The sequence below is a fragment of the Puma concolor genome, chromosome C1, assembly GCF_028749965.1.
Source record: "Puma concolor isolate L17-30 chromosome C1, mPumCon1.1.hap2, whole genome shotgun sequence".
Taxonomy (NCBI): domain Eukaryota; kingdom Metazoa; phylum Chordata; class Mammalia; order Carnivora; family Felidae; genus Puma; species Puma concolor.
This window is the reverse complement of record NC_141674.1, coordinates 528,842-552,009: the sequence shown is the minus strand read 5'-3', so window position 1 is coordinate 552,009 and position 23,168 is coordinate 528,842. Positions and strand designations below refer to the sequence as shown.

General features: G+C 57.2%; 1 protein-coding gene across 2 annotated transcripts; it reads right to left on the bottom strand.

Moving 5' to 3' along the window:
• Positions 1-201: 201 nt before the first annotated feature.
• LOC112871769 (ATPase family AAA domain containing 3A) lies at positions 202-22,804 on the bottom strand. Of its 2 annotated transcripts, XM_086715367.1 has the most exons (16): positions 22,490-22,803; positions 18,882-18,958; positions 17,988-18,089; positions 17,635-17,694; positions 17,030-17,099; positions 16,549-16,714; positions 16,320-16,389; positions 12,874-13,029; positions 12,157-12,213; positions 11,804-11,929; positions 11,477-11,601; positions 10,470-10,521; positions 10,054-10,124; positions 9,030-9,197; positions 7,614-7,722; positions 202-531 (listed from the first exon to the last, which is right to left on the bottom strand). In XM_086715367.1, exons 1-16 carry the CDS (start codon positions 22,689-22,691, stop codon positions 403-405), a joined length of 1,740 nt encoding a protein of 579 aa, XP_086571493.1. In that variant the 5' UTR covers positions 22,692-22,803; the 3' UTR covers positions 202-402. The 2 variants fall into 2 exon arrangements, with proteins under 2 accessions (XP_086571493.1, XP_086571494.1); XM_086715368.1 differs by lacking the exon at positions 12,157-12,213 and having other exon boundaries at positions 22,490-22,804.
• Positions 22,805-23,168: the final 364 nt, after the last annotated feature.

Genomic DNA, 23,168 nt, shown 5'->3' with positions numbered 1-23,168 from the left:
ACGCGGGCCCAGCTCTCTCAGCCAGGCCCCCTGTACTGCTGGTCACAGATGCAGCAGCTGGCCACGGGAGCTTAGCCAGCTTGGACACTGTCCCTGGGCGTGGGGACAGTGGCTTCTCCCCCACTCAGTCCGGCTTGGAGACTCCCGTCTCCCGGTTGTGTCCTGGGGGGCAGGGGGCGGCCCCAGCCCGGCAGAGAGAGGAGCCGGCCCCGCCACAAAGACGCCATAGCTGCGGCTGGTCCCAAGCAGAGGCCTTCAGTGCTGTCCTGGCCCTGACTGGAGAAGTACTTAAAAATGCTGAGGTGGGCGGCTGTGTAGGCCCGCCACAGGGAAAGGCGGGCATCTTGGGGCTTCTTCCTGGCAAAGCCACCTGGCTTGCGTGCCCCAGGTACCAGGGCCAGTTCACGCAGCCTGGCCACCCTCAGCCTTCAGCCACTGCATCTTCTGCTGGTGCTGCTGGATGGCATCCTGGACCCGGGCATCCACCATGGCCTCAGTGAGGACTCCATCCTCAGAGGCATATGCCATGGCCTGGCAGGGAAAGAGAGTACCGATGTGGGGCACCCAGAGGGTCTGCCCGAGGGGAAAAGGGTCGCCCAGCCTCAGGCTTTCAGCGCCCACCAGTCCCCAGGAACGGCCCGCCCTGCAGGCCAGGGCCAGACCCAGGGATGAGGCAGCCAGGCTGGCCCCACCCTTGAGAACATGACCGCCTCCTGTGGGGTGGGGGCCAAGTCCACTACCCTCAACCTTGGGCCTGTGCTCCGTCTCAAGAGGGGCCTGGCCTCACAACACACACGTGCCCACGGCACACGCCTTGCTTCCCTGTGCGTGCAAGCGTGCCCCCCTCCACACGTGCATGCTCACGAGGGAACCCACAGCCACGGCAGCTGCCGTCCCCGCAATGCCTGCGGCCCTGCCCACATCCCCAGTTGGCACCAGTGCAACATTCTCACATCACTGAGTTTCTCAATGACTTTCTAAAAATAGAAGGTCTGAGGCCAGCTGTCAGGAAGCAGCTCAGCACCCCCATCACAGGCCTGGAGGGCCTCTACCTGAGACTGGAGCTGGCTTCAGGGCCAGGGCACACGCGCCACTGTGACACCGGAGGGAGGGCAAGGCCCCTAGGCAGAGCGCTCCCCAGGAGCCCCCAGCGATCCCAACTTGGTCAGAGAGTATCCCACCAGGCCCAACCACCCCCAAAGCACACTAGGCTCCGTCTCTCATGAGCCCCCGCTGCCCAGGGCTCCCCAGCCCCAAACCCGGCCATGCACACGGGTGGAGGCACCGAAGCGTGCCGATCAGATCAGGCCCCAGCGTGCCTCGGCTACCAGCCAGGTCACCTACGGCCAGGCTGCCACCCCTCCCAGGTGACTCACTGTCTCACCTGCTTCCTGTCACCCAGCCTGTCACTCTGACCGAGGTGGCTGTGCGGACGGCCTCAGTGTTCGCCAGGCAGGGGGCCAGAGCCAGTTCACCTGTCTCTCTCCAGCTACCTGAGCGGCCTCAGCCCATGTTGGGCACTGTGAGAAAGTCCCTGCCATCTGAGATGGCCGGTCACTTTGTTCACACAGGCCGGCCCTACCCTTAGGACACGGCCACCCTCAGTACCCCGTGGCCAACCATGGAGCCAGGGGGCTGCAGGGGGAGCACATAGGCTCAGAAGAGCAGTGAAGGAGAGGCAAGAGGGGACCGCCAGGGGAGCACACCGGCCTAGGGGCCCACGTGGGTCAGGGCCCGGAAGTGGCCGGAAGCTTCCCTGGTAGGAAGGCAGAGGGAGAGGAGCAGCCCCTCTCAGAATCCCACAGCGCCCAAGGGGGGCTGGGCCCCTGCTGAGGGATGGCTACACTTGGCGATGGGCTTCCAAATAAAGGAGGAAAGGGGGAAGCCAGTAACTCTGCATGGAGAACCCTGGCGGGCACCACTCTGACCAGGTCAACATCCCTGTGATGTTGTACGGCACTAGGTGCCCCCAAACCGGAGGCCATGACCAGGAGGACACCTCATCGCTGGGGTCTTCTCCCCAAACCCACAATCTTGGTCTAATTGTGAGAAAAACATCCGAAGGAGAATCTATGTAACGCCTGACCAGCAGTCCTCAAAACTGTCAGGACCGTCAGTAACCAGAAACATCTATCTGTGAGCTGTCACGGCCTGGAGGAGCCTGAGGACACAGGGCAACCGAATGAGACGGGGGACTGTGGATGGGGTCCTGGAAAAGACGAAGTCCAAGTGGAGTCAACACTGACGTGGCAAACGTGCCTCGGGAGAGGGGTCAAGAGGAGTCACTCACACGGTGGGGGAGGCTCCGCGCTACCCTTGCAACTTTCCTGTGAGCTGGAAATTACTGAAACAGGAACCTTCATGAAAGAAAGGAAGGGAGGGAGGGAGGGAGGGAGGAAGGAAGAGAGAGAGAGAGAGAGAGAGAAGGAAAGAAAAAGAAAGAGAGAAAGAGAGAGAGAGAAAGAAAGAAAGAAAGAAAGAAAGAAAAGAAAGAAAGAAAGAAAGAAAGAAAGAAAGAAAGAAAGAAAGAAAGAAAGAAAGAGGAAAGAAAAGAAAAAGGAAAGTCCTGGACTCAACGGCTTCACCAGTGAATTCTGCCCAACGCTTATGAAACGGATCCTTCTCACACTTTGCCAAAAAACCGAAGAGGAAGGAACACTTCCTAATTCATTCTGAGGCCAGCATAACCCGGACAGTAGAAGCAGATAAAAATACCACAATAAAACTACAGACCAATACCCTCTATGAATATTGATACAAAATTCTTCAATAAAATACCTGCAAACCAGATTCAGTAGCAGGTTGAGGGCATTTACTTCTGGAATGCACGGATGACCCAAAAGAGGAAAATCAATCAACGTGTTACACCACACAAACAGAATAAAGGACAAACCCCACACGATCATCTCAAATTGATGCAGAAGACGCATCTGACAAAACTCAACACCCCTCCTTGGTGAAAGCACTCAACCAACCAGGAACAGAGAACATTTTCCCTAACGCTCTAAAGGTCATATGTGAAAACCCCACAGCAAATGTATTATCAATGGTGAAAGGCTGAGAGCTTTTCCTCTGAGGTCAGGAACAAGACCAGGGCACCCGCTCCCACCACTTCTATTCAGCACAGTACTGGGAGTCCCTGCCAGAGGAATCGGGCAAGAAAAAGAAATGAAAGGGATCCAGTTTGGCACGGAAAAAGTAAAATGATCTGTTTGCAGACGATATAATCTCGTATGTAGTAAATCTGAAAGATCTCCTCCCGGAAGTTGTCAAGAATAACGCATTCAGGAAGTTTGCAGGAAACAAAATGAACACACAAAAACCATTTGTCTTTCTACGTCTTTCTATATCATAATGAACAATCTGGAAAGGAAATTAGAAAGTTCCATTTACAACAGCATCAGAAAGAATCAAATACGCAGGAAAGTAACTTAACCAAGAAGGCCAAAGAGTGGTATCTTCAGAACTACAAGACACTGCCGAAAGGAAAGAAATTAAAGACACCAAAGTCAGGAAGACATGTGCGTCATGCGTCATGACACGTGAGTATGTCGGTCCTACCTACCCAAAGTGGATCCACAGAATCGCTGCAGTCCCCATCAGAAATCCCATGGTGTTTTTGGCAGAAATCAAAATCCATCCTAAAATTCATACAGAATCTCAAGGGAGGCTGAATGGCCAAAACAGTCTTGAATAAGAACAGATTTTCAAGTCTCAAATTTCCTGATTTTTAAACCCACTACGGGGGCACCTAGGTGGCTCAGCTGGTTGAACATCTGACTCTTGACTTCAGCTCAGGTCATGATCTCACGGGTTCATGGGTTTGAGCCCCGTGTTGGGCTGTGTGCTCACAGCCCAGAGTCTGCTTGGGATCCTCTCCCCACCCCCCCTCCCCTCTCTGCCCTTCCCCTGCTTGCATGCACTCTCTCTCAAAATAAATAAATACACTTAAAAAAAAAAAAAAATCTACTACAAAGCCACGGTAACACAATCAGAGTAGTGCTGAGGACGGTCATCTAGACAGATGAAGTAGGACTGAGAGCCCAGAAAGAAACCTTCACATGTGGGGTGAGATGGTTTTCAACAAGGGTGCCACGCACATTCTAACGGGGAGAGGACAGCCCTCAACAAATGATGCCGGGACACAGGACGTCCACATGCAAATGAAGTTGGACCCCTAAATAACAGCACGCACAAAACTTAACTCCAAATGAATCAAATACCTAAATGTAAGATCTCGAAGTACAAAACTACTAGACGAAAGCATGGGGAAGCTTGCAGACACTGGATTTACTGAGGATTTCTCGGCTATGACACGGCCAGCATAGGTAACAAACACAAACCGGACTTCATCAAAACTAAAACCTTGTGTGCATCAAAGGACACTATCAATGGAGTGAAGAAGGCAGCCCACTGAAGGTCAGGAAATCTTTGTAAATCACACCGCTGATAAAAGGTTAGTAACCGGAATACGAAAACTGCTAAAACTCAACAAAAAACAACCCGATTCGAAACTGGGCAAGGACTATCCATATAGACACTTTTCCAAGAAGACACATGCCTGGCCAGAAAGCACAGAAGATGCTGTCACTAACCAGCAGGGAAATGCCATCCACGTTACAAGGAGACACTTCGCATCCCCCAAGATGGCTGCTATCCAGACTCGGGAAAACAAGTGCTGGTGAGCGGGGCGACGGACCGGAGCCCGTTGCACAGCTGGTGGCAAAGGGAAACAGTGCGGCCGCTGTGGAAGTGGCCTGTCAGCTCGCCCGAAACTAAAAACGGTATTATCATGTGATCCGAGAGTTCCACTTCGGGGTGCACGCTCAAAGGAGTGAAGAGTGGGGCTCCACGGAGACCCCCGCACACCCATGTTCACAGCAGTTATTATTCACAACAGACAAGAGGTGGAAGTCACCCAGCGTCCGTCTCGGTGGACGAACGGACGAACGGAATGAGACCGGCCCACTCGGCAGATCACCACTCCGCCCCGAAAAGGAAATGCTGGCACCTGGTCCGGCACGGACGGACCTCGAGGACATCACACCGAGGGCAGTCCGTCACAAAACGACAAAACGTGCGTGACTCCCCTCACGGGTGGGATCTAGAGCGGTCACATTCGGAGAGAGCGGGTGCCACGGCCTGGGGAAAGGGGTGGGGTTGGTGTTTAATGGGATGGCATTTCGGCTTGGGAAGGTGAAAATGTTCTGGATGCGGACAGTGGGGACGACTGCACAGCAATGCGAATGTGCTTAATATCACTGAGTCGTGCACCTAAAAATGGTTAAAGTGGCAAATTTTGGTTAAAAAAAAAAAGAAAGAAAAGGCAGCGAATTCGCACGCCAGAGGACTCCAGTGTGCTAAGAGGCAGCACGGACCCCACCGACAACATCATCATACTAACAACGTGGGCGGGGGTGCCAGGAGGGGGGCGGGAGGGAGGCTCAGTCAGTTGAGGATCCGACTGCAGATTTCGGCTCAGGTCATGATCTCAGGGTCATGGGATTGAGCCCTGGGCCAGGCTCTGCGCTGAGCGTGGACCCTGCTGAAGATTCTCTCTCTGCCCCTCTCCCCTGCTCTCTCTCCCACAAAACAAACAAACAGAAGCAACGTGGGCTTCAGGGAACAAGTCCAGCCTGGAAGGAGGGGGAGGTGTGCAGGACAAGCCCCACGAGCACCCTGAGCCAGAGGGCACACCAGCAAGGCCACCGCACCCCTCCCAGATGCCGAGGCCCGAAGCACCCTGGTTCACTCTCCTCTCCCATGAGCACGACAGGACTCCCGGACACATGCTGGGCTGGGCTGACCAGTCAATGACCGGACGCGCTCTGGTCAAGTACCAGATCCCCCGGGGAGGGCATCCTGTGGGCTTCAGCACCTACTCACTGCCTCCTGCAGCGGTCAGGGGTCAGACCGGAGGTCTCCCCGGTTCTCCATCCACCAGGCTCGCAGACCTGTCACCTCACGTGGGCAGGTGACATGTGACGTAAAGAGAAGGGAGGTGTGCGGGTTCTTGGTGGAAACACCGGGCATGGACTGCAGGGCACGGTTTGCAGTCAGGGACAGACGCGTCCCACGTTCATACGGTGAAGCCCTGACCCCCAGAGCAGCCGTAGTTAGAGGTGGGCCCTCTAAGGAAGTAGGCAACGTCAGAGGCGGCCGTAGGGGCGGGGCCCTGATTCTACAGGACCAGCAGCCTCATGCGACAGATCTCTGTTTCTGCCACAGGAGGAGGAAACCGCGAGAAAACAAGCGTCTGAAAGGCAGAAAGGGGGCTGCCATCAGAACTCCACCATACTGGCACCCTCGTCCAGGCCTTCCTGCCTTCCGGACCTTGAGAAATACACGTCTGTGTTTAAGCCCTCTGGGCTGTGGCACCGTCACAGCAGCCGAAGCTGACAGACATCCTATCCTCCGCTCTGTCGGTTGTGGAAACGGAGCCACCCTCGTCGGGCCTGGGTCCTGAGTGAGGACGGCTGGAGCAGAACGCCTGGCTGCCCGATCACACGTAGGAGCAGAGTCTACAGTCTGGAGCTGGGCATAACCCGGCTCATCCTCATACAGGCTCCTGTGTATCCAAGCTGCTAGGTTCAAGTCACAGTAGATGTCTATTTAATTAACATAATACACATCCATTTAAAAGCACTGTCACATTTCTAGCGATCAGACTGTCACGCAGCCTCAGTCAGATTTGACTGCGGGCCCCATGGAGGCAGTGATGGCGGCACAAAGCCAAGGGCGGCTGCAGACAGGAGCCACTGAGCACCCTGCACCCGATAAAGCTTTTCTCCTCAGCAATCACCAAGCTGCAAATGCTTTCTAGACGGCTGCACCCAGGACCCCTGGGGGTCAAATGGCTTCCCTGTCCTGGGAGGGGGGGGGCTGGGCTTGTGGGCACTTCAGAGGAGGAAGCGGGTATTGGGTAATGCCAAGAACCACTCTGGGCTGTGTGCCCTGGGTCACAGCACAGCACAAGGCTAAAGTCAACTCGCATTCTCTACGCTGCCCTCGAGACCCCACAGCAAACCCGATTATGTATGGAGCGGACAACGTCCTCAACACCAGCAGTCTCCATCTGGCACAGTGCTGGCAAGGAGACGCCCAACCCTTATCAGGTCAGATTCACACCCTGGCTCATCTCACACGCCCTGCGATGAGCTCACAGACCACTTACGGGAAGTTCCATATGCCCCCGTGGTCTCCCCAACCTTCTGTAGAGTCACCTGCCCCAAACGTGCTAGGCTTGAGACCATGTCCCAACTCTAGTGGTGCCTGAGCCTGAGTCTGTGGGACCTTGATGCCGATGTGACACTTGGCTCATTTCCAGGGAACCCCAACTGATTTCAGAGCCTTATCTGATTTGGACCAAAACCACAATGACGATAAGGTAGGCCATAATGTGGGAAGCCAAGGACACCTCTCCACACGCTCCCTGCAGTGGGGGCAGAAGCAGGTGGTGGCTGGGAAGTAGAGCAGGGCGTGACATCTGTGTGCAGAAAATCCTTCAACAGAAGCACCCTGGGGGGCAGGGGCCTGCACGGGCTGCCTTCAGGTGACTCAGTGTCTCCCAACCAGTTGGGCTCACGCCTGCAGGGTGCATGTCCCCAACTCACCTGCCATGCCACAGCAAGCTGGGAGATCTCCCGACCCGACATGCCCTCCGTCAGGTGTGCGATCTCTGAGCACTTCTTCCCGTAGTCAAACTGAGCCAGCTTCAAGCGCCTGGGGAGAGCAATTCCCACATGACGCCCTGGGGGCCTGGGACGACCCCTCGGCTCCTACGCGAAAGGAGGACTGGGTATCTGCCAGGCGCAGGAGCCTGTACTGGGAAGCCCTATATCTGCTCCTGGTTCCTGCCCTTTCTACCCGCTGGGCACCTCCCTCCCTTCTGGAGCCCGGGTGGGGTCCGTGTGGGGGCCGTGTACGGACAGCAGTGCATGACCACTCCAGAGACAGGTGGAGGGCTGGTCAGGATGTGCCAAAGCGGAGGGGCTCTCGGAGCCTCGCACACAGCGCCACCACCAGGCTCGGAGGCAGGGACCGCGTCCTTCTCCCTCAGACCTCCATCAGCGCCCAAACTAGCAGCACAGCAGCCACGACCTGTCAGGCGTAGGAAGCACGTGGGAAATCAAAGGGAGAAAAGCCAACACCTCCAGGTTAGAGTAACATGTCACTGCTTTGGTTCATGTGCGGACCCCTTCCTAGTCAGGTCTGGCTGAAGACCCAGGAGATGAGCTCACAGGAGGAGAGTCATTCAAACACTCATGGAAAAAGAGGCCTCAGGAACTCAGACCACATTCGGTGTCTGTCAGGCTAGAATAAACGATTGGGAGGGTGGGGGGTACTGGGGCCATCCGGGCACACAGGAGAAAGGAGGCCCAGATAATGGAATTCAAGGGGGCAGGGGGACAGCAGGGGCAGGCAAAGCCCGTCCCAGAACAGAAGACAGCTCTCACTGCCACCAGCGACAGGAAGGATTCAGGTCAATGCTGCTGCGAGGTCTGGCTCCCTGGGGATAGTTAAAAATAGACCGGCCCTCACGTATCTGGAGCACTGTGGACAGAGAGCAGTGAGGGAGAGGGTGGCCCCATCGCCCGGTGACTTCTGCAGAATGGGGGCCTTGCTTCGTGCTGGTGAGGGGCCCCAGGCTCCTGGGAGTCAGGGTGAGCAGGGAGCATATATCCAGGACGGCCACCAACAGCCTCAGTGAGCAGAGCTCAGCCAAGGTCTGGCAACCACTGTCACGGCCCCGCACTTCCCAGGGCAGGACTGCAGCCTGGATTCCTCAAAAGCCCCAAATCGTTAAAAGACGCTTCACCTAGCAGGAAAGGATGGAGGTGCTAGCTAGTTTGTGACGATGGGCCACTGAGTCAAAAACCTGGCAAAGACTGGGACGGAAGCACAGGGCCAGCAAGTGAGCACATCTGAGCCCCAGGTAAAACCACAGGGTTAGGACTGGGTGTGGCACCTGGGCCAGAAGCTGGTGGGGTACGGAGGGCCCCACACACCCAGGCCATCAGGACACTTACTGCTTTCCTTCTGTGGCTGGCTTCAGAACATACTTGTCAAAATACATCCTCACCAGGCGTTCCCGCTCTTCCTGCCGCGGCAGATCGAAGCGGACCATCTCGTCGATGCGGTCGTTGACGGCCCAGTCAAACTGCTCGGGCTGGTTGCTGGCCAGGACCAGCATGAACCTGAAGGCAGCAGAGACAGCAGGGGCTGAGGGGTTGCTCCTGGGATAGGGGGCCTCTTCAACCCACACAGGACTATTTTCTAACAGGATCTATCTCGTGCTCGCTTCGGCAGCACATATACTAACAGGATCTATCTGGCAGCTTTTTAACCCAGAAAAACCCAGACCCAGCATTGCCCTCTACCACCCATCCCTCCCTCCAACACCTCCCTGACCGATGGGCCGGCGCGATGGGGCGGCCACGTAAGCCTTGCTGTGCGCAGGAAGCACAGGGACCCGGGGTACCATACAGATCTCTGCACGCCCCCCCCCCCCCCCCCCGCCCAACCTGAGTTGCAGGGTTTGGGGTTTAGCTGGTTGAGCAGAAGCGCCAACTCTGCAGGAACCAGACCAGACTCTTAGGGGGCCTGAGCAGGGTCAGGGGTCTCTGCAGGCAACAGCCGCAGCAGGCAAGGAGGATGCACATGATCTGGTGGCCACACAGCTGACTTGGGGCCTTGACAATGGAGGAGAGCAGGATTAGGGGACTCGTAAGGAGTGAGCCCTTTCCCAGGGCAACCTGCACCCCAGGACACCTAGTCGTGGGGTGACCACCCTGACGGCCCATCACGAGAGAGCAGCCAGGGACGCCCAGTGCAGCGCCCTGTGCATGCGGACTTGCCGCCCGGCCCTCCTGAGACCCCAGCGCGTCCTCTCAGAAGGCCCCACAAGGATGCAAAAAAGGTGCACCCCCTCTGCACCCCCACGGGCCCTTCCCATTGCCCTGTGCCCGCCCTGCCCCACAGCAGCCCTATGAGCTCAAGCGGAGACTCAGTTTCCCTCTGTGAAGGGGCCTCGCACCAGAAGGTGGCCCTCACTTGCTGCTGTGCTGCCCTGTCCGGTGCAGGAATGCATTCAGGGTGGCCCTGAGGTCCTCGCTTATCTTCTCCTGCAGAAAAAGTCCCGGCATCAGGCAAAGGCTTCCAGGGGGAAGTTAAACACAGGCACCACTCCATCCCTCCAGGAGCCACACATGCCAGTGTCTCCATGACCCTGAATTTCAAGAAAAGACTAAAAATGCCACACACGTAACTCCTGCTTTTCAGGCCAGATTTATGAAGAAAGTGCAGCTGAGGACGAGGTTTGGGTCAGACTCAGTCGGGGGGGGGGGGGGGGGGGGGAACAGCAACTTCCCCACAAAGCAGAGACGCGGCCACTGGACACGCCACCCCTGACTGCTCACCTACGGCCAGCTGGACCCAGCAGGCCACACGGAAGCTTCCAGAATACTCACAGTCGCTCGCTTCCTGAGGAAGGCATCTGCTTCATCCACGAAGAGCAGGAGGCTGTGAGGGGAGGGGAATTTAGGACTGAACGAGGATGGGTGAGGCTGCCCAGCCGGAACGCTAAGGGGCTGTGCACCCAGAAACCGAACCAGGAGCACAGGCTGCTCTCAGCAGCGTCTGGGACTCCAGACCCAACAGGGGCACGCTGCGTGCCAGCATGGCAGGACAGCGACCGGACTGTGCCAAACATGCTAATTTGGCACTAAATTAAATACCAGTGCTGGCAGCCCCTGATCTTCAGTGTTGCAGTTTTTAAAATTTTTTTAACGTTTATTACTTGAGAGACAGAAAGACACACAGCACGAGCCGGGGGAGGGGCAGAGAGAGAGGGAGATGCAGAATCCGAAGCAGGCCGCAGGCTCTGAGCTGTCAGCACAGAGCCCCATGCAGGGCTCAAACCCACAAACAGTGAGATCATGACCTGAGCCGAGGCCAGACACTTAACCAACTGAGCCACCCAGGCACCCCACCCATTTTATTTTTAAGAGAGAGAGAGAGAGAGAGAGAGAGACAGCATGAGCAGGGGAGGGGCAGAGAGACAGAAAGACACAGAATCCCAAGCAGGCTTCTGTGCTGACAGCTTGGAGGCTGACACAGGACTCAAACCCACAAACCGTGAGATCGTGACCTGAGCTGAAGTCGGACGCTCAACCGACTGAGCCACCCAGGCGCCTTTCTTTCCCCAGTGTTTTTAAAGTCAGCCCCTCTTTAAAGTCAGAGACTCCTGAGAGGAGCACAGGCCCCCAGGAATCTATACCTGGGGTGAATTTCTCCCTCAGACCCCCACCCCAGACCACAGAGCTGTTCCGGCCTTGTGCACGCCCACAGGCACAGACTGTGGGGAAAGTCACTGACACACCCTCCCACCCAGCCACCTGCAGCCCGCTGGTGCCAGGAACCCAGGCCACGCAGACGCATGCACATGGGGGGCCACCCCAGAAGGGACCCGGCTCACCCTCGCCGGCTGGTGCTGGCCCAGTCGAAGACCTTGTGCACAGCAGTCACGCCATCCCGCCCCATGGGGGCCACATCCCCACCTGTCATGATGGCATAGTCCATGCCCGAGTGCAGCGCGAGTTTCTGGGCAAGAAAGGGCAAAGCGTGTTTACTCTCGTCCCCCCCAAAGCCTGCACAGACCGTGCTCAGGCCCCACTGCCCAGTGCCCCTGGGGATGCCCCTCGCCTGGAAAGCCGGCCCCACCACGTGGCTCCTGATGCCCCGCACCCACTCCCCAGAGCCGCAGCACGGCACCCCACGCACCTGTGCCGCCGTGTGCCCTCACCTTGGCAAACAGCGTCTTGCCGGTGCCAGGAGGCCCATACATCAGAATGTTCCTATAGAGGCTCCGGTTCTTCTTGGTGTTCCTTGTCGCAATGGCAATGTCTCGCACGCGCGCTTCCAGGCTGGGCTGCCAGGGAACGGGGCAGTTGGGGCTGACTCTGCAGCTAGCGTGTGCCTCCTGAGCCCCTGGGCTGGCCCCAGGAGGCAGCTTATCCCAGGCTGGGCCTCAGGCAGCAAATTCTACTTTAGGAAAGAAAAGCAGCCCGATCCTGGGGGCGGGCGAAGAGCTCTGTGGGCAGAAGGGCACCTCCCACCCCGACGCCTGTCCCGGCCCCCGTGGGCGGCACCACTTACACTGAGGACGACGCCCTCCAGTGCGTCCTGGGGCTTACCAAGGAGGCGCCTGCTGACCTACGGGGGGACACGGGGGACGGTCAGGGTCATCGGCAGAGCCCATGACAGCCACGGAGCACCGGGAGCAGCTAGGCCACCACACGGAAACAGAACTGCCGTGGCACCCCTCGGTCCAGGACACGCAGGCTGGGCCTCGCTCTGGAAGGCGGGCACACAGAGCCGACCGTGGGACTGGGCCAGGCAACTTACAGATTCCTCATTGACCTTTATTTCCGTAGTCGCACACTGCACACGGGCGACTGCCGTGGACGTCCAGCCACAGCCCACGGAAGGAGTGACACTGCATCAGGCAGAAGCCTGGACCCCTTGGGGGAGGAAGCTGACACAGTACTGCTTCCAGCAACTTCTCTCCTAGGGTGATGGCATGCGGGAAGCCGAGGATTTTGTAAATGACCCAAAATCTACCCAGGGGGCAGTCACATCAACAGACACATAGAGGCAACTGACAAACCAGGGTGAGGGTCTTCCCAGTGCTGATGTGGACGGGCCCCTAGGATAGCATCAAAGAGGAAAAAGCCACAAGCAAATCCCATGTGCAAGAAAGGATGGATAGTGTTTGGGTAAAAGGGGGAAATGAAGACGCACGTTCACAACTTGGCTGAAACACCAGAAGGATTCGGGCAGGACACGCCCAGTGAGGACCAGACCCACAGTTACCTGCATGGGGTGCCTCAGGGCCTCAAGCACTGTGATCCGAGACGTCTCCCTCACCAGGGACGGCTTCCCCAGCCGGGCCTCAACGTACCGTCCAGCAACAGACGTGGCGTTCTTGGCAGAGTAGACCCCCACGGCCAGCAGTGTCAGCCCGGCCACCTAGAGCAGGGCAGAAGGTGAGTGGCACCCACCACCTGTTCAGCAGTCAGCAACGAGCCCTCCTCATCCCGTCCCGTGCTAGGTGACGGCAAGGGTCATACAGGAGCAGCCCCAAGCCCAAATCCTCAATTACACGAGACTGTAGATATTTCCAGACAGAAAACATACCAAAAAGCTTATCACAAGCACTCTTCCTCACAAAGCTACTGGAGAATACATTCCGGCAGGACTAGAGGTGCTTCCAGGCGACAGGAACCCCAACCGTAAAGAGAGGAACCCTCAGGCTCATGGGGGACAGACCAAACATCGTGGTGGGACCACAATTACAGGGCACACGACCAAGACCTACAAGAGGCTCCTGGAAATTAAAAGCTCTTCCCCACAAGACCAACAGCTTGGCTACCACAGGGGCAGCGAGGACTCTGAGACCACATGAGTGAGGTTCCAGGAGACCAGATGGCAACTGCAGTGACAGAAACAAAGGCCCCAGGGTAGCCCGCGGCTCCCAAATCCAGCAACCTTTGATGTCATCCAGCCTTCTCCAGCAACCAGCCCTCTGCGCGTCTACCCAGCTTGTTTGGAAAGTAAATGCAAGGGACATTTTCCCACAGATTCCTTCATGTGCCCAGATTCCCAGCCAAGGAGCCCTGCCAGTGGGCAGACCAGGACTGCCTGCCAGCCCACAGCACCACCCCAGCCCGACAGGGATTCTGGACTGAGATGCACATGAGACTCAGTCACTAACCACGGGTGTTTACAGCAGCTGGGGAGATCTGGAGAGATCTGAGTGCACGGGGTACTCAGACCACAAGAGGAATCAGAATGCCCTTAATTCACTTCAAAACACTCCAGGGAGGGGCGCCTGGGTGGTTCAGTCAACTTCTCTCCCCCTGTCCCACTCTCTCTCTCAAAATAAGTAAACTTTAAAAAATGTAAAATAAAGGGGCACCTGGGTAGCTCAGTCTATTAAGTATCTGAGTTCGGCTCAGGTCACCATCTCACAGTTTGTGGGCTTAAGCCCCCCAGCGGGCTCTGTGCTGACAGCTTCGGATTCTGTGTCTCCCTCCCTCCCTCTCTCTATGCCCCGCCCCTGCTCTCAAAAATAAACATTAAAGAAAAACTTTTCTTATTAAAAAAAACAAACAGAAACAGAGAGCAGCACCAGGTTTGCTGGTGGGGAAGCAGACCACGTGGTTTTTACTCAAAGGGTCTCACTGCTTTGCTGGGGCTCTGCTCAAACCGGCCCCAAGGGCCTCTGACCAGCCACAAACAAGGTCATGCCACAAAAGCAGGACCCAGGGTTATGAGGAAGAAGGCAGACGTGCTCTAGGGGGTAGAAAGCCACCACGCATTTCACAAACTCCAGTGACAGGACCTCGGTTTTTCAGGCGGGCTCATTAGCCTCTTCACTCCTGCGATGCTCACCGTTCAATGGCCTGGTTCAGAAAAATAAGCTAGTAAACAAGTTCCCAAGATTTGGAACTAAGTTTATTTATTTTGAGAGAGGTAGAGACAGCATGAGTGGAGAAGGGGTGGAGAGAGAGAGAATCCCAAGCAGACTCTGCACTGTGAACACAGAGCCCAACGTGAGGTTCGAACTCATGAAATCGTGAGATCGTGACCTGAGTCGAAACCGAGAGTCAGACACTTAACGGACTGAGCCACCCGGGCGCCCCTCCGTAACCTTCAACTGTGAGCGTGAGCACTCCACGCTGAGGCTGTTGCAGGACTAAGCAGCTCTGAGGCGACCGGGCCTCCGCGTTAACGAAAGCTAAACTTCTTCCAGGAGTAAGCGAATTCCAAGGTTGATCTAAAGCTGCTAGTTCCACGAAACAACCGATCAGCAGGCTGACTGGCTCCGATACAGGCAGTGACATTTAGACTCTTCTACGAGACGCTGTCCCTGGCGCAGTACCCACAGCAGGTACTGAGCGCTTCCTGTGTGCCCGGCTGCGGCACAGAGGACACCGCACGAGCGCCACAGAGCTCCAAGGTGGAGACGGGCGAGGAGGGTCAGAGGGAGACAAGCACGCAGGTAAGGCCTGAGGCTCAGACGCTGCACAGCCAAGCCCACGCCAGCTCTGTCCTCTAGTCTCAGACGGGTGCCCCCACCCGGCTCGGCACCAGGAGAAGGCAAAGCCCAGACCCCGTGCTGGGTCTCCCTCCTGTGGGAACCCCAATCTGAACAGGGGTGCCCAAGGGGGGGGGGCAAGATGGCGTCCAGAGGAAGCCCGCTTTCTTCACCAGAACACCAGAGGCCATATTCTGGCAGCTCCCTGTGCGACGCGGGGAGTGGCGGGGCAGCCCTGTCGAGAAGCCAGAGGAACTGCTCGGCTCACCCAGCCCCCCGGGCTGCGGGCTGCATGACCCAGGGAGCCCGGACCACTTTCAACAGGGCTGAAACCCTCCGCTTCCAACCCGGAGTTACTCAAAACATGTTTGGGAAGACCATGTCAGGAGCCCCTGTTCGCCCCACGTCCCTGCCCTGAGCTAGAGGACTCGAGGGGCCATTTTAAGAACCAAGCGGTCTGACCAGCTTCAGGTTTCCTCGACCAGAGTCCTGGCCCTTCCCAGTCCAGTCCCTGCTCTCCCCAAGGCACGGCCTGACCTCACCTGCCCCCCATCACGGTCTCCAGAACAAGGCCAGAACCGTGTCCGCTTGCAGAAAGAGCTTCAGGAACCAGCACATCAGGAATGCGAGGGCACTCCTGGTCAGCACGGCTCCCTGCCACCCCTTCGTTAGGGCCTCAGTACCGTGGGAGCAGGTGCCAAGTCGCACCGTGCGGCCCAGGACAGCACCGGGCACAGTGGCAACAATCCCCTCCGCCTCGAGTGGGGAGCAGCCCCACGGCACAGGGCTTTCAGAGCGCGTGCCTGGAGCCCTACAGCCTTGTTGGGCCTACCTCCGCTTCCCGCTGGAGGGGGGGAGCCCTCACGGGAGCACGGCTCGAAAGGGTCCCCTGCCACATCTCCCGGAACCCCTGGGGTTTCGGCCGGGTCCCACTCCGGAGGCTGCTGGGCAGACTTCCAGTTCCCCTTTCCACGGGGCGGCACTTGTTAAGGACGAGGGAAAACGAAGCTCCCTTCCCACATCTTCCAGCCCACAGGTCACAAAGCCCACCGCCAGTGCCCCACACCCAGAGGCTACACCACACCTGACTTTCCCAGGAGCGCAGCAGGAGGGACCTGCCCGGCACACTTCCTACCGCTGAGCGCCAGGAGGCAGGGACACAACCCAGCAGAGACCCCGACGCAGGCCACAAGCAGGAGGATGTGTCAGGGGTTATTACCGTGGCTGTCACTTTGTCCCAGTCTGTCACGAAGGCACGGAACCCTTCCCCAAACAGGGTGCCGGCTGTCCTGTAGAGAAAGCAGCAACGTGACCAGGAGAGGATGGATCTGGGCACTCAGCTGGAGAAAGGGCAAGAGCTCTGAAGCTCAGCACACGGGAGGGCCTGCTGAAAGAGCCCGCCTCCCGCCAGCGCGCCAACCGAGGGCCTCCTGGGGACTGGGCCTCACCTGATGGACTCCAGAATGGTCTGCCGGTGCTCAGCAGCCTTCAAGCGTATCTGCTCACGAATAATGTCTGCGTTCTCACGCTCGGCCTTGGCTCGGGCGCGCGCCTCGGCCTCCACCCGCAGCATCTCGTTCTTGTGCCGAAGCTCCATCTCCCGTTCCACGGTGGCTGCCCGGGGCGTGGCAGGAAAGGGGTGCTCAGCCTGCAGTCCCCCACCCTTCCAGCGAGGCCCAGGCAACCCCTTCTCACAGGAGGGAGGCAATGCACGTCAGACCCTGGGGGGGACGCCCGGCCTGCCTAGGCTTCTGCTACAAAGCTCCGACTAAGGCCAAAGAACGCAGAGCCCCCGTCGAGGTTTGGGAATTTTACTTGGGGATCAAAGTGCTTGAAGAAACACGTATCTATGCCTACGGCCTGCTTTCCCTGTGAGCCAGCTCCAAGGACGTAGCCCCCAAAAGCCCCAGGCAGAACTGACAACCCTACCTCGCCGCATGGCCTCCTGCTTCTGCACAGACTCCTCCTGCTTCCTTAAATTCTCCTCGTTGAGAAGTTGCTGACAAGAAACCACAGGAGAAAGGGAAAAGCTTCCAAAGCTAGGAAATGACCAACATTGATCTAAGAGATCAGCGAGGGAAGCTTCTGCCACCACAGGGGCTCTGGACGCGCACAGCGAGGGGGCCCGGTTCAGAAGCTCCTGCCTCTGGCATAGCTCTGCCCCAGGGCACTCCCAGCCCACTCCCAGCTGCCCTCCAAACACTCTTTCCCCTGTTAAATTTATAAACTGTGAGGGCGCAAAGCACGATGGGTGCAAACACTTGGAAACCACCCCCACCATAAATTTGTCCCAGCCAGGTCCCCAGTCAGGTCTCACACAGAAGAACCCCTCCGGCACAGCCAGAGCCTGGAGGCCCTGGGCATTGTGTGTGTGTGTGTGTGCGCGCGTGCACACGCGCGCGCTCCTCTGGGACCCAGCACTGACTGCTGGTAAAACCACCCTGAGTTCTGGCCCACCAGCTGCCCCAGAAGACGCCCGTGCTCTCAGGGAGGCCAAAGGAGGCCCCCCTCGCGTGCCAGTGTGCTGAGCTCACCTGTTGCTTCAGCTGGTCCTCGTAGCGCTGCCGGGCCAGCTTGTCCTGGTACTGGGCCCTCTGGGGAAGAAGACGGCAGCATGAACGCGGGTCAGCTGCAGAAGCTGGCGGACGGCCCCAAACCGATGTCGAGAGCCAGACTTCGCCAGGCCCTCAGACGAGCCGCCTGCTCGCCTGGACACGTGTGCTCCCCGGCCCGCTCAGCGCGGACGTATTCGTGGGCGTTTGCACAAGGTCATCCCACGGCCTCGGGGGGGTCACTAACAGACCCAGACTGAACGCGGGGACCACGGAGTACCCCAGAAGCTTCCCATCCTGGCCCCCCTGTGCCCGTGTGGCCAAGCGGCCCTTACAGCCTGGTGCTGCCTCGTCTCCTCGCTCAGAGTCTTTCTCCTTTCCTCAGCTTGAACGCGGATCTGCTCGCTCTTCAGCTGCTCCACGGCGGCCTCATATTCCTATAGAATACACCAGCTGCTTCAAGCCCAAGGCCGGCGGGGCCTCCCGCTCAGGACTTTGAGCTCAGGCCTCAACAACCCTCTCCCACATTCCATGTGGGCTCCAAAGGGGCCGGGACAGGAGCAGGAGCTGCTTCCAGAAGACGCTCGCTGGACCAGCACCACTGCACGGGCACCAAGGCCCAGGAGGACCTAGACTCCCGGGCAGCCCAGTGGCGGGAAATCGGACAGGGCTGGGTCCCAAGGAGCAGGCCAATCCCTTGGGATGCCAGTCACTCCCTCCCCAACACCGCTTCCAAGGTGGCTTATGTCACGTGCTCACATTTTTTTTAAGGTTTTAAGTAATCTCTACACCCAATGGGGGCTCAAACTCACAACCCCGAGATCAAGAGTCACATGCTCTTATGACTGAGCCCGCCAGGCAGCCCTCACATGCTCACTTTCTGACTACACTTTACAACAGCCAATGGCGGAGGGCAGGGCCCATGCCTTTGCTATCCTTCTCTGCTCAACGGGAAGGTCCTGCCAAATGCAGAGACACCCAGTAAGACTCTCCCCTGGGGAGACCAGATGGTCCTCACCTACACTAGCCCTTCCGGGTCGTTCTGCTGCAAGAACCCAAGCCACAAACCCAGCACATCTTTGACCTCTCCGTATTTCCCTCTTAACCACAAGCAATAAGGTAATCCCAGAAAGGAGACGCTTGAAGCTCCCGTCCTGTGCCCACCACCCACCGTCCTGCGTCCCTCCGCCACAAGGACCGCCTCCGCTGGCACCACACCCACTACCCACCTTGAGCTTGGACTGCTGCTCCAGCTGCAGCGTCTGCTCCTGCATCTGTGCAAGACTCAGTGCCTCCTTGGCGTGTCCTGTGGGGAGCGGGCGAGTAGGGTCAGGACGCTCGGACACCAGGCAAGCATTCATGTGAACCAAGGGGCTTTCGGGGAGACCACAGCTCACCTCGACCTCGAAACACATGTGCCCACCTGCATTCCCTGACTGGATCTTGCTTGGTGCCCCCTCGCTCCAAAGACCAGTACTCCCTTCTCATCACCTATGTCTGCTCTACGCCTGACAGAAAGCCCGTGTACAAGGTCTTGTACCCCAGCAGCTGTCACATCGCGGGAGGGCTCTATGAGAAAGGCTGTTCCAGGGTGCCGGGGTGGCTCAGTCGGTCAAGCGTTCGACTTCGGCTCAGGTCATGATCTCATGGTTTGTGAGTTTGAGCCCCACACTGTGGATCCTCTGTCCCCCTCTCTTTCTACCCCTCCCTGGCTCATGCACATGCATTCTCTGTCTCTCTCTCTCTCTCTCAAAAAAAAAGAAAAAAGGGGTGCCTGGGTAGCTCAGTCTGTTGAGCATCTGACTTCGGCTTAGGTCATGATCTCACATTCGTGAGTTCAAGCCCCGCGTTGGGCTCTGTGCTCACAGCTCAGAGCCTGGAGCCTGCTTCGGATTCTGTGTCTCCCTCTCTCTGTCTGTTCCTCCCCTGCTCATGCTCGTTCTCTCTCTCAAATAAATAAACATTAAAAAAAAATGTTTTTTAAGAAAAAAGGAAGGCTGTTCCACACTAGCCGAGAGTAGAAAGGTTAACGTGGCAGTCAGTTCCCAATTAAACAAAAAGGCACCTGTGGCTACAGTGTCTTATTTTTGTGGAAGTTGCTTAAACTCCTAAGCTTTTAAGCTTTCAGTAACCTGTTATTATTAATCTACACGTGCAGATGATAAGATGAATAGGAAGCAAACAATTAAATTAGAAACAAGCCAATGCACAATGACGACTCTTCACAGACCTCGTGTTATAAACACACACGTTATAAATGTTTCCTGTGTATGTTTTGTTCACGAGATACAATTCACATCCATCAATATTTGGGGGTTCCAAAAAAAACTTCTGGTGGGGGCACCTGGGTGGCTCAGTCGGTTGAGCATCCGACTTCAGCTCAGGTCATGATCTCATGGTTCATGGGTTCAAGCCCTGCGTCGGGCTCTGTGCTGACAGCTCGGAGCCTGGGGCCTGCTTCGGATTCTGTGTCTCCTTCTCTCTGCCCCTCCCCCACTTGTGCTCTGTCTCTCGGAAAAAAATAAATGTAAAAAAAATTAAAAGCCTTCTGGTGCTCTCCTAGCCAAAAAAGCCCAGGCATACAGCTTCTCAAATATTTTGGTGATGACACAGTTCTCCCACCTGCAGTACTTTACTGTAAAAAATATTCTAACACATTAAAGCACGGCAAGAAGGTAGGGAATCCCTGTGAACCCCGCTCCCTGATGCTATAATGTACCTTTGCTTTCTTTCCACTCCCGCCCCATGATCTTTCTTTTTGAAGCCTTCAAAGTAAGTTGCAGACCCCAACACCCACAAACTGCAGCAAACACATAACTAAAGCATGACTTCTGTTTGCTGTTCCATAAACACATCTACACATTTAGAGGGATGTGACAGAAGCCCTGGTGTCTCTGGACAGACTGCTAGGGCATGCGGTGCGCAAAAACACTGCCTAAGCCTGGGAAGGACCTTCAGAGCGGGTCAGGACCTGGCTGACACAGCCTTCCAGACCTCACTGCAAGGCTCTCCCCTAGGTCTCTGGTGACTGGGAGCACAGAAGAGCTGAAGACCTGCCCCCAAGGAGAGGCAGCACAAAGGCACCAGGGTCCCATACCCTGCACTGTAAACTTGGGAAGGCACGAAGCCGAGGCCTGAAGAGACCGCAAGGGCCCCTTTAACAATGAACTCTGACCAGGAGGGAGTGAGAGCACAAGAGTGCTCATCCTGGTGCAGCAGACAGGAACGTGAGTGCCACAGGCCAACAATGTGGAGACCAGGTCCCAGCTGCCCTTTTTACCCACGGCATGACCTTTGGCCAGCCGGGTTAACCTCACCTGAAAATGGAAAATTAGAGATCCCCCACCACTGACTCTTGAAAGAGGAAAACAAGAGACAGAGGCAAGATGCATCCTGGGAAGAAGGGTTTGGGGACAGGAGGAGGTGACAGACCAGGGCAAAACCTCTCCCACTGGCCAGTAGTTCGGCCAGGAAGGATGGCAGGAAGAAGAAAAGTAGATGGGTGCCAGGCTGGCTCAGTTGGAAGAGCATGCAACTCCTGATCTTGGGTTTGTGAGTTCAAGTACCCCATCGGGTGTAGAGATTACTTAAAAAAATAAAAAAACTTTGGGAGCACCAGGGTGGCTGAGTCAGTTGAGCGTCTGTCTCTTGACTTCGGCTCAGGTCATAATCTCACAGTTCGTGAGTCCGGGCTCTGTGCTGACAGTTCGGAGCCTTCTTGGGATTCTCTCTCCCTCTCTCTGCCCCTCCCCAACTCACGCAAACTCAATACACTTAGTCTGGGACTGGTGGTGTTCCAGCTAGACCTAAGGGTACAGGCTGTTTGAGTCCCAGGCCCAAATATCCATATGTTTTTAACGTCCCTCTGGGGATCTGAGAGCCAGGCAGGCTCAGAGACCTTGGACCAGGGTTTTCTTGGAGTCTCTGGAGAAGAGCAGGAATTGAACCACCAAGTGCCAGGCCTCTAATTTCTCAGACAGACCCTTGTTTACACTATGGCTTCTCTACACAAGTTCCTTTAAAGGGGGGGGGGGGGGGATGGCAGACCTCTGCTTAAATAAAAATTTGACAGCCGTTATGGTCCTTTTCATCAGTACTTATTCTGTGTCTTCTACGTTCTAGCTTCTCAAACACTTACACTACATCCTAAAACAAATCATTAAACCAACAAGAAAAAGGAAGAGTGAGAGAAAAAGACGTGGGCTTAGCGAAGGTCCAGCCCATGATGGTGCCTTGGGGGCCCGGGAGTCAGGAAGGCAGAGCCAGGACGGACTGACCCCTATTGCTTTACAGACCTCGACTGCCTGAACGCTGCTTTCCAATAACACGCACAAATCTGCTTCATTACCATAAAACCAACGGTCCTCAAGTGAGCTTGCCTTCGCAACGGGAAAAATCGCTAACCACCACCACAATCTGGCCACGCTTTGGCCACGTGGAGGCAGCAAGAGGAGCAAAGGGCTCCCCTACTCTACAGTAACTAAAGACCAGGCTCCAGCCCCAGCACCTGCCACCTGTGACCTCTGAAACTTCCATCTGCAGCGGTCTCCTCACCTGACAGACGCGTGACAGCTTGGGAAGTTGCCAAGGATGATGGCATCCCCCACCTCCCCGCACCCAAGGCGGCTTTGCCAGATTTATTCCCGCAGACCAGTTTTCTCACCTGGGAAACGGGACTGCAGACAGCCACTTACCACTCGACCACTCAGACGACTGAGGAGCTACATGCGCCCAAGGACCCGGCATGCCCGGTGCTCGGTGGACGGGCTCGCTGTGAGTCCTGAGCTTCCCTGGCCCCTCGCCCCAGCCGGGGCCCCGCCCTCGCCGCCTCACTCACGCGAATGCTCCAGCTCTCGCGCCGCCTTGGCTGCACGTTCCAGGCCCGTCGGGTCAAAGTTGCTCCATTTGTCCTTGGGCGCCGGCCGGTCCCCCGCGCCGCGGTCCCCGCCGCCTTCGCCCCCGGGCTGAGCGGGCGGCAGGGACAGCGGCGGCCCCGCGCCTTCGCCCTTAGGGCCCTTGATCCCGAAGAGCCACGACATGGCGCGCGAGCGCCGCGTGTCGCGGCAGGCGCCCGGAGCTCAAGAGGAGCTGAAGCGCGCGGACCAGAGAAGCCTCCACGAGGAGCCAGCCGGTGGTCAGAGCGCCCGCGCAGGCGCGACAACGCCCCTTCCTCCCAGACGACGGAAGCGCAGGAGGGCCACGTACCGCGTGGCCTTCGGATAGGCCGCGGGTATCGTGACATCATTGGTGGCCCCGCCACGATTGCTCAAACTAGCTCCGTCTGGGGGCGGGCCGTCGAGGGGCAGGGCGAAGCGCCGAGTTACGGGGGCCGATCGGGAACAAACCCGATGGGCTGGGCGCCTGTATATCCTGGTTATACGTCAGTTCCGCCTAGCAACAGCTCCGTGTCCCGTCGCTATAGGCGCCCGGAGAATCCCGTCAGAGCCGGGGCGGAGAGGCAGGTGCCGCGGAGCCCTGGGGTCCTTGGTACGCGGGTGTGGACGACGCGGCGGTGA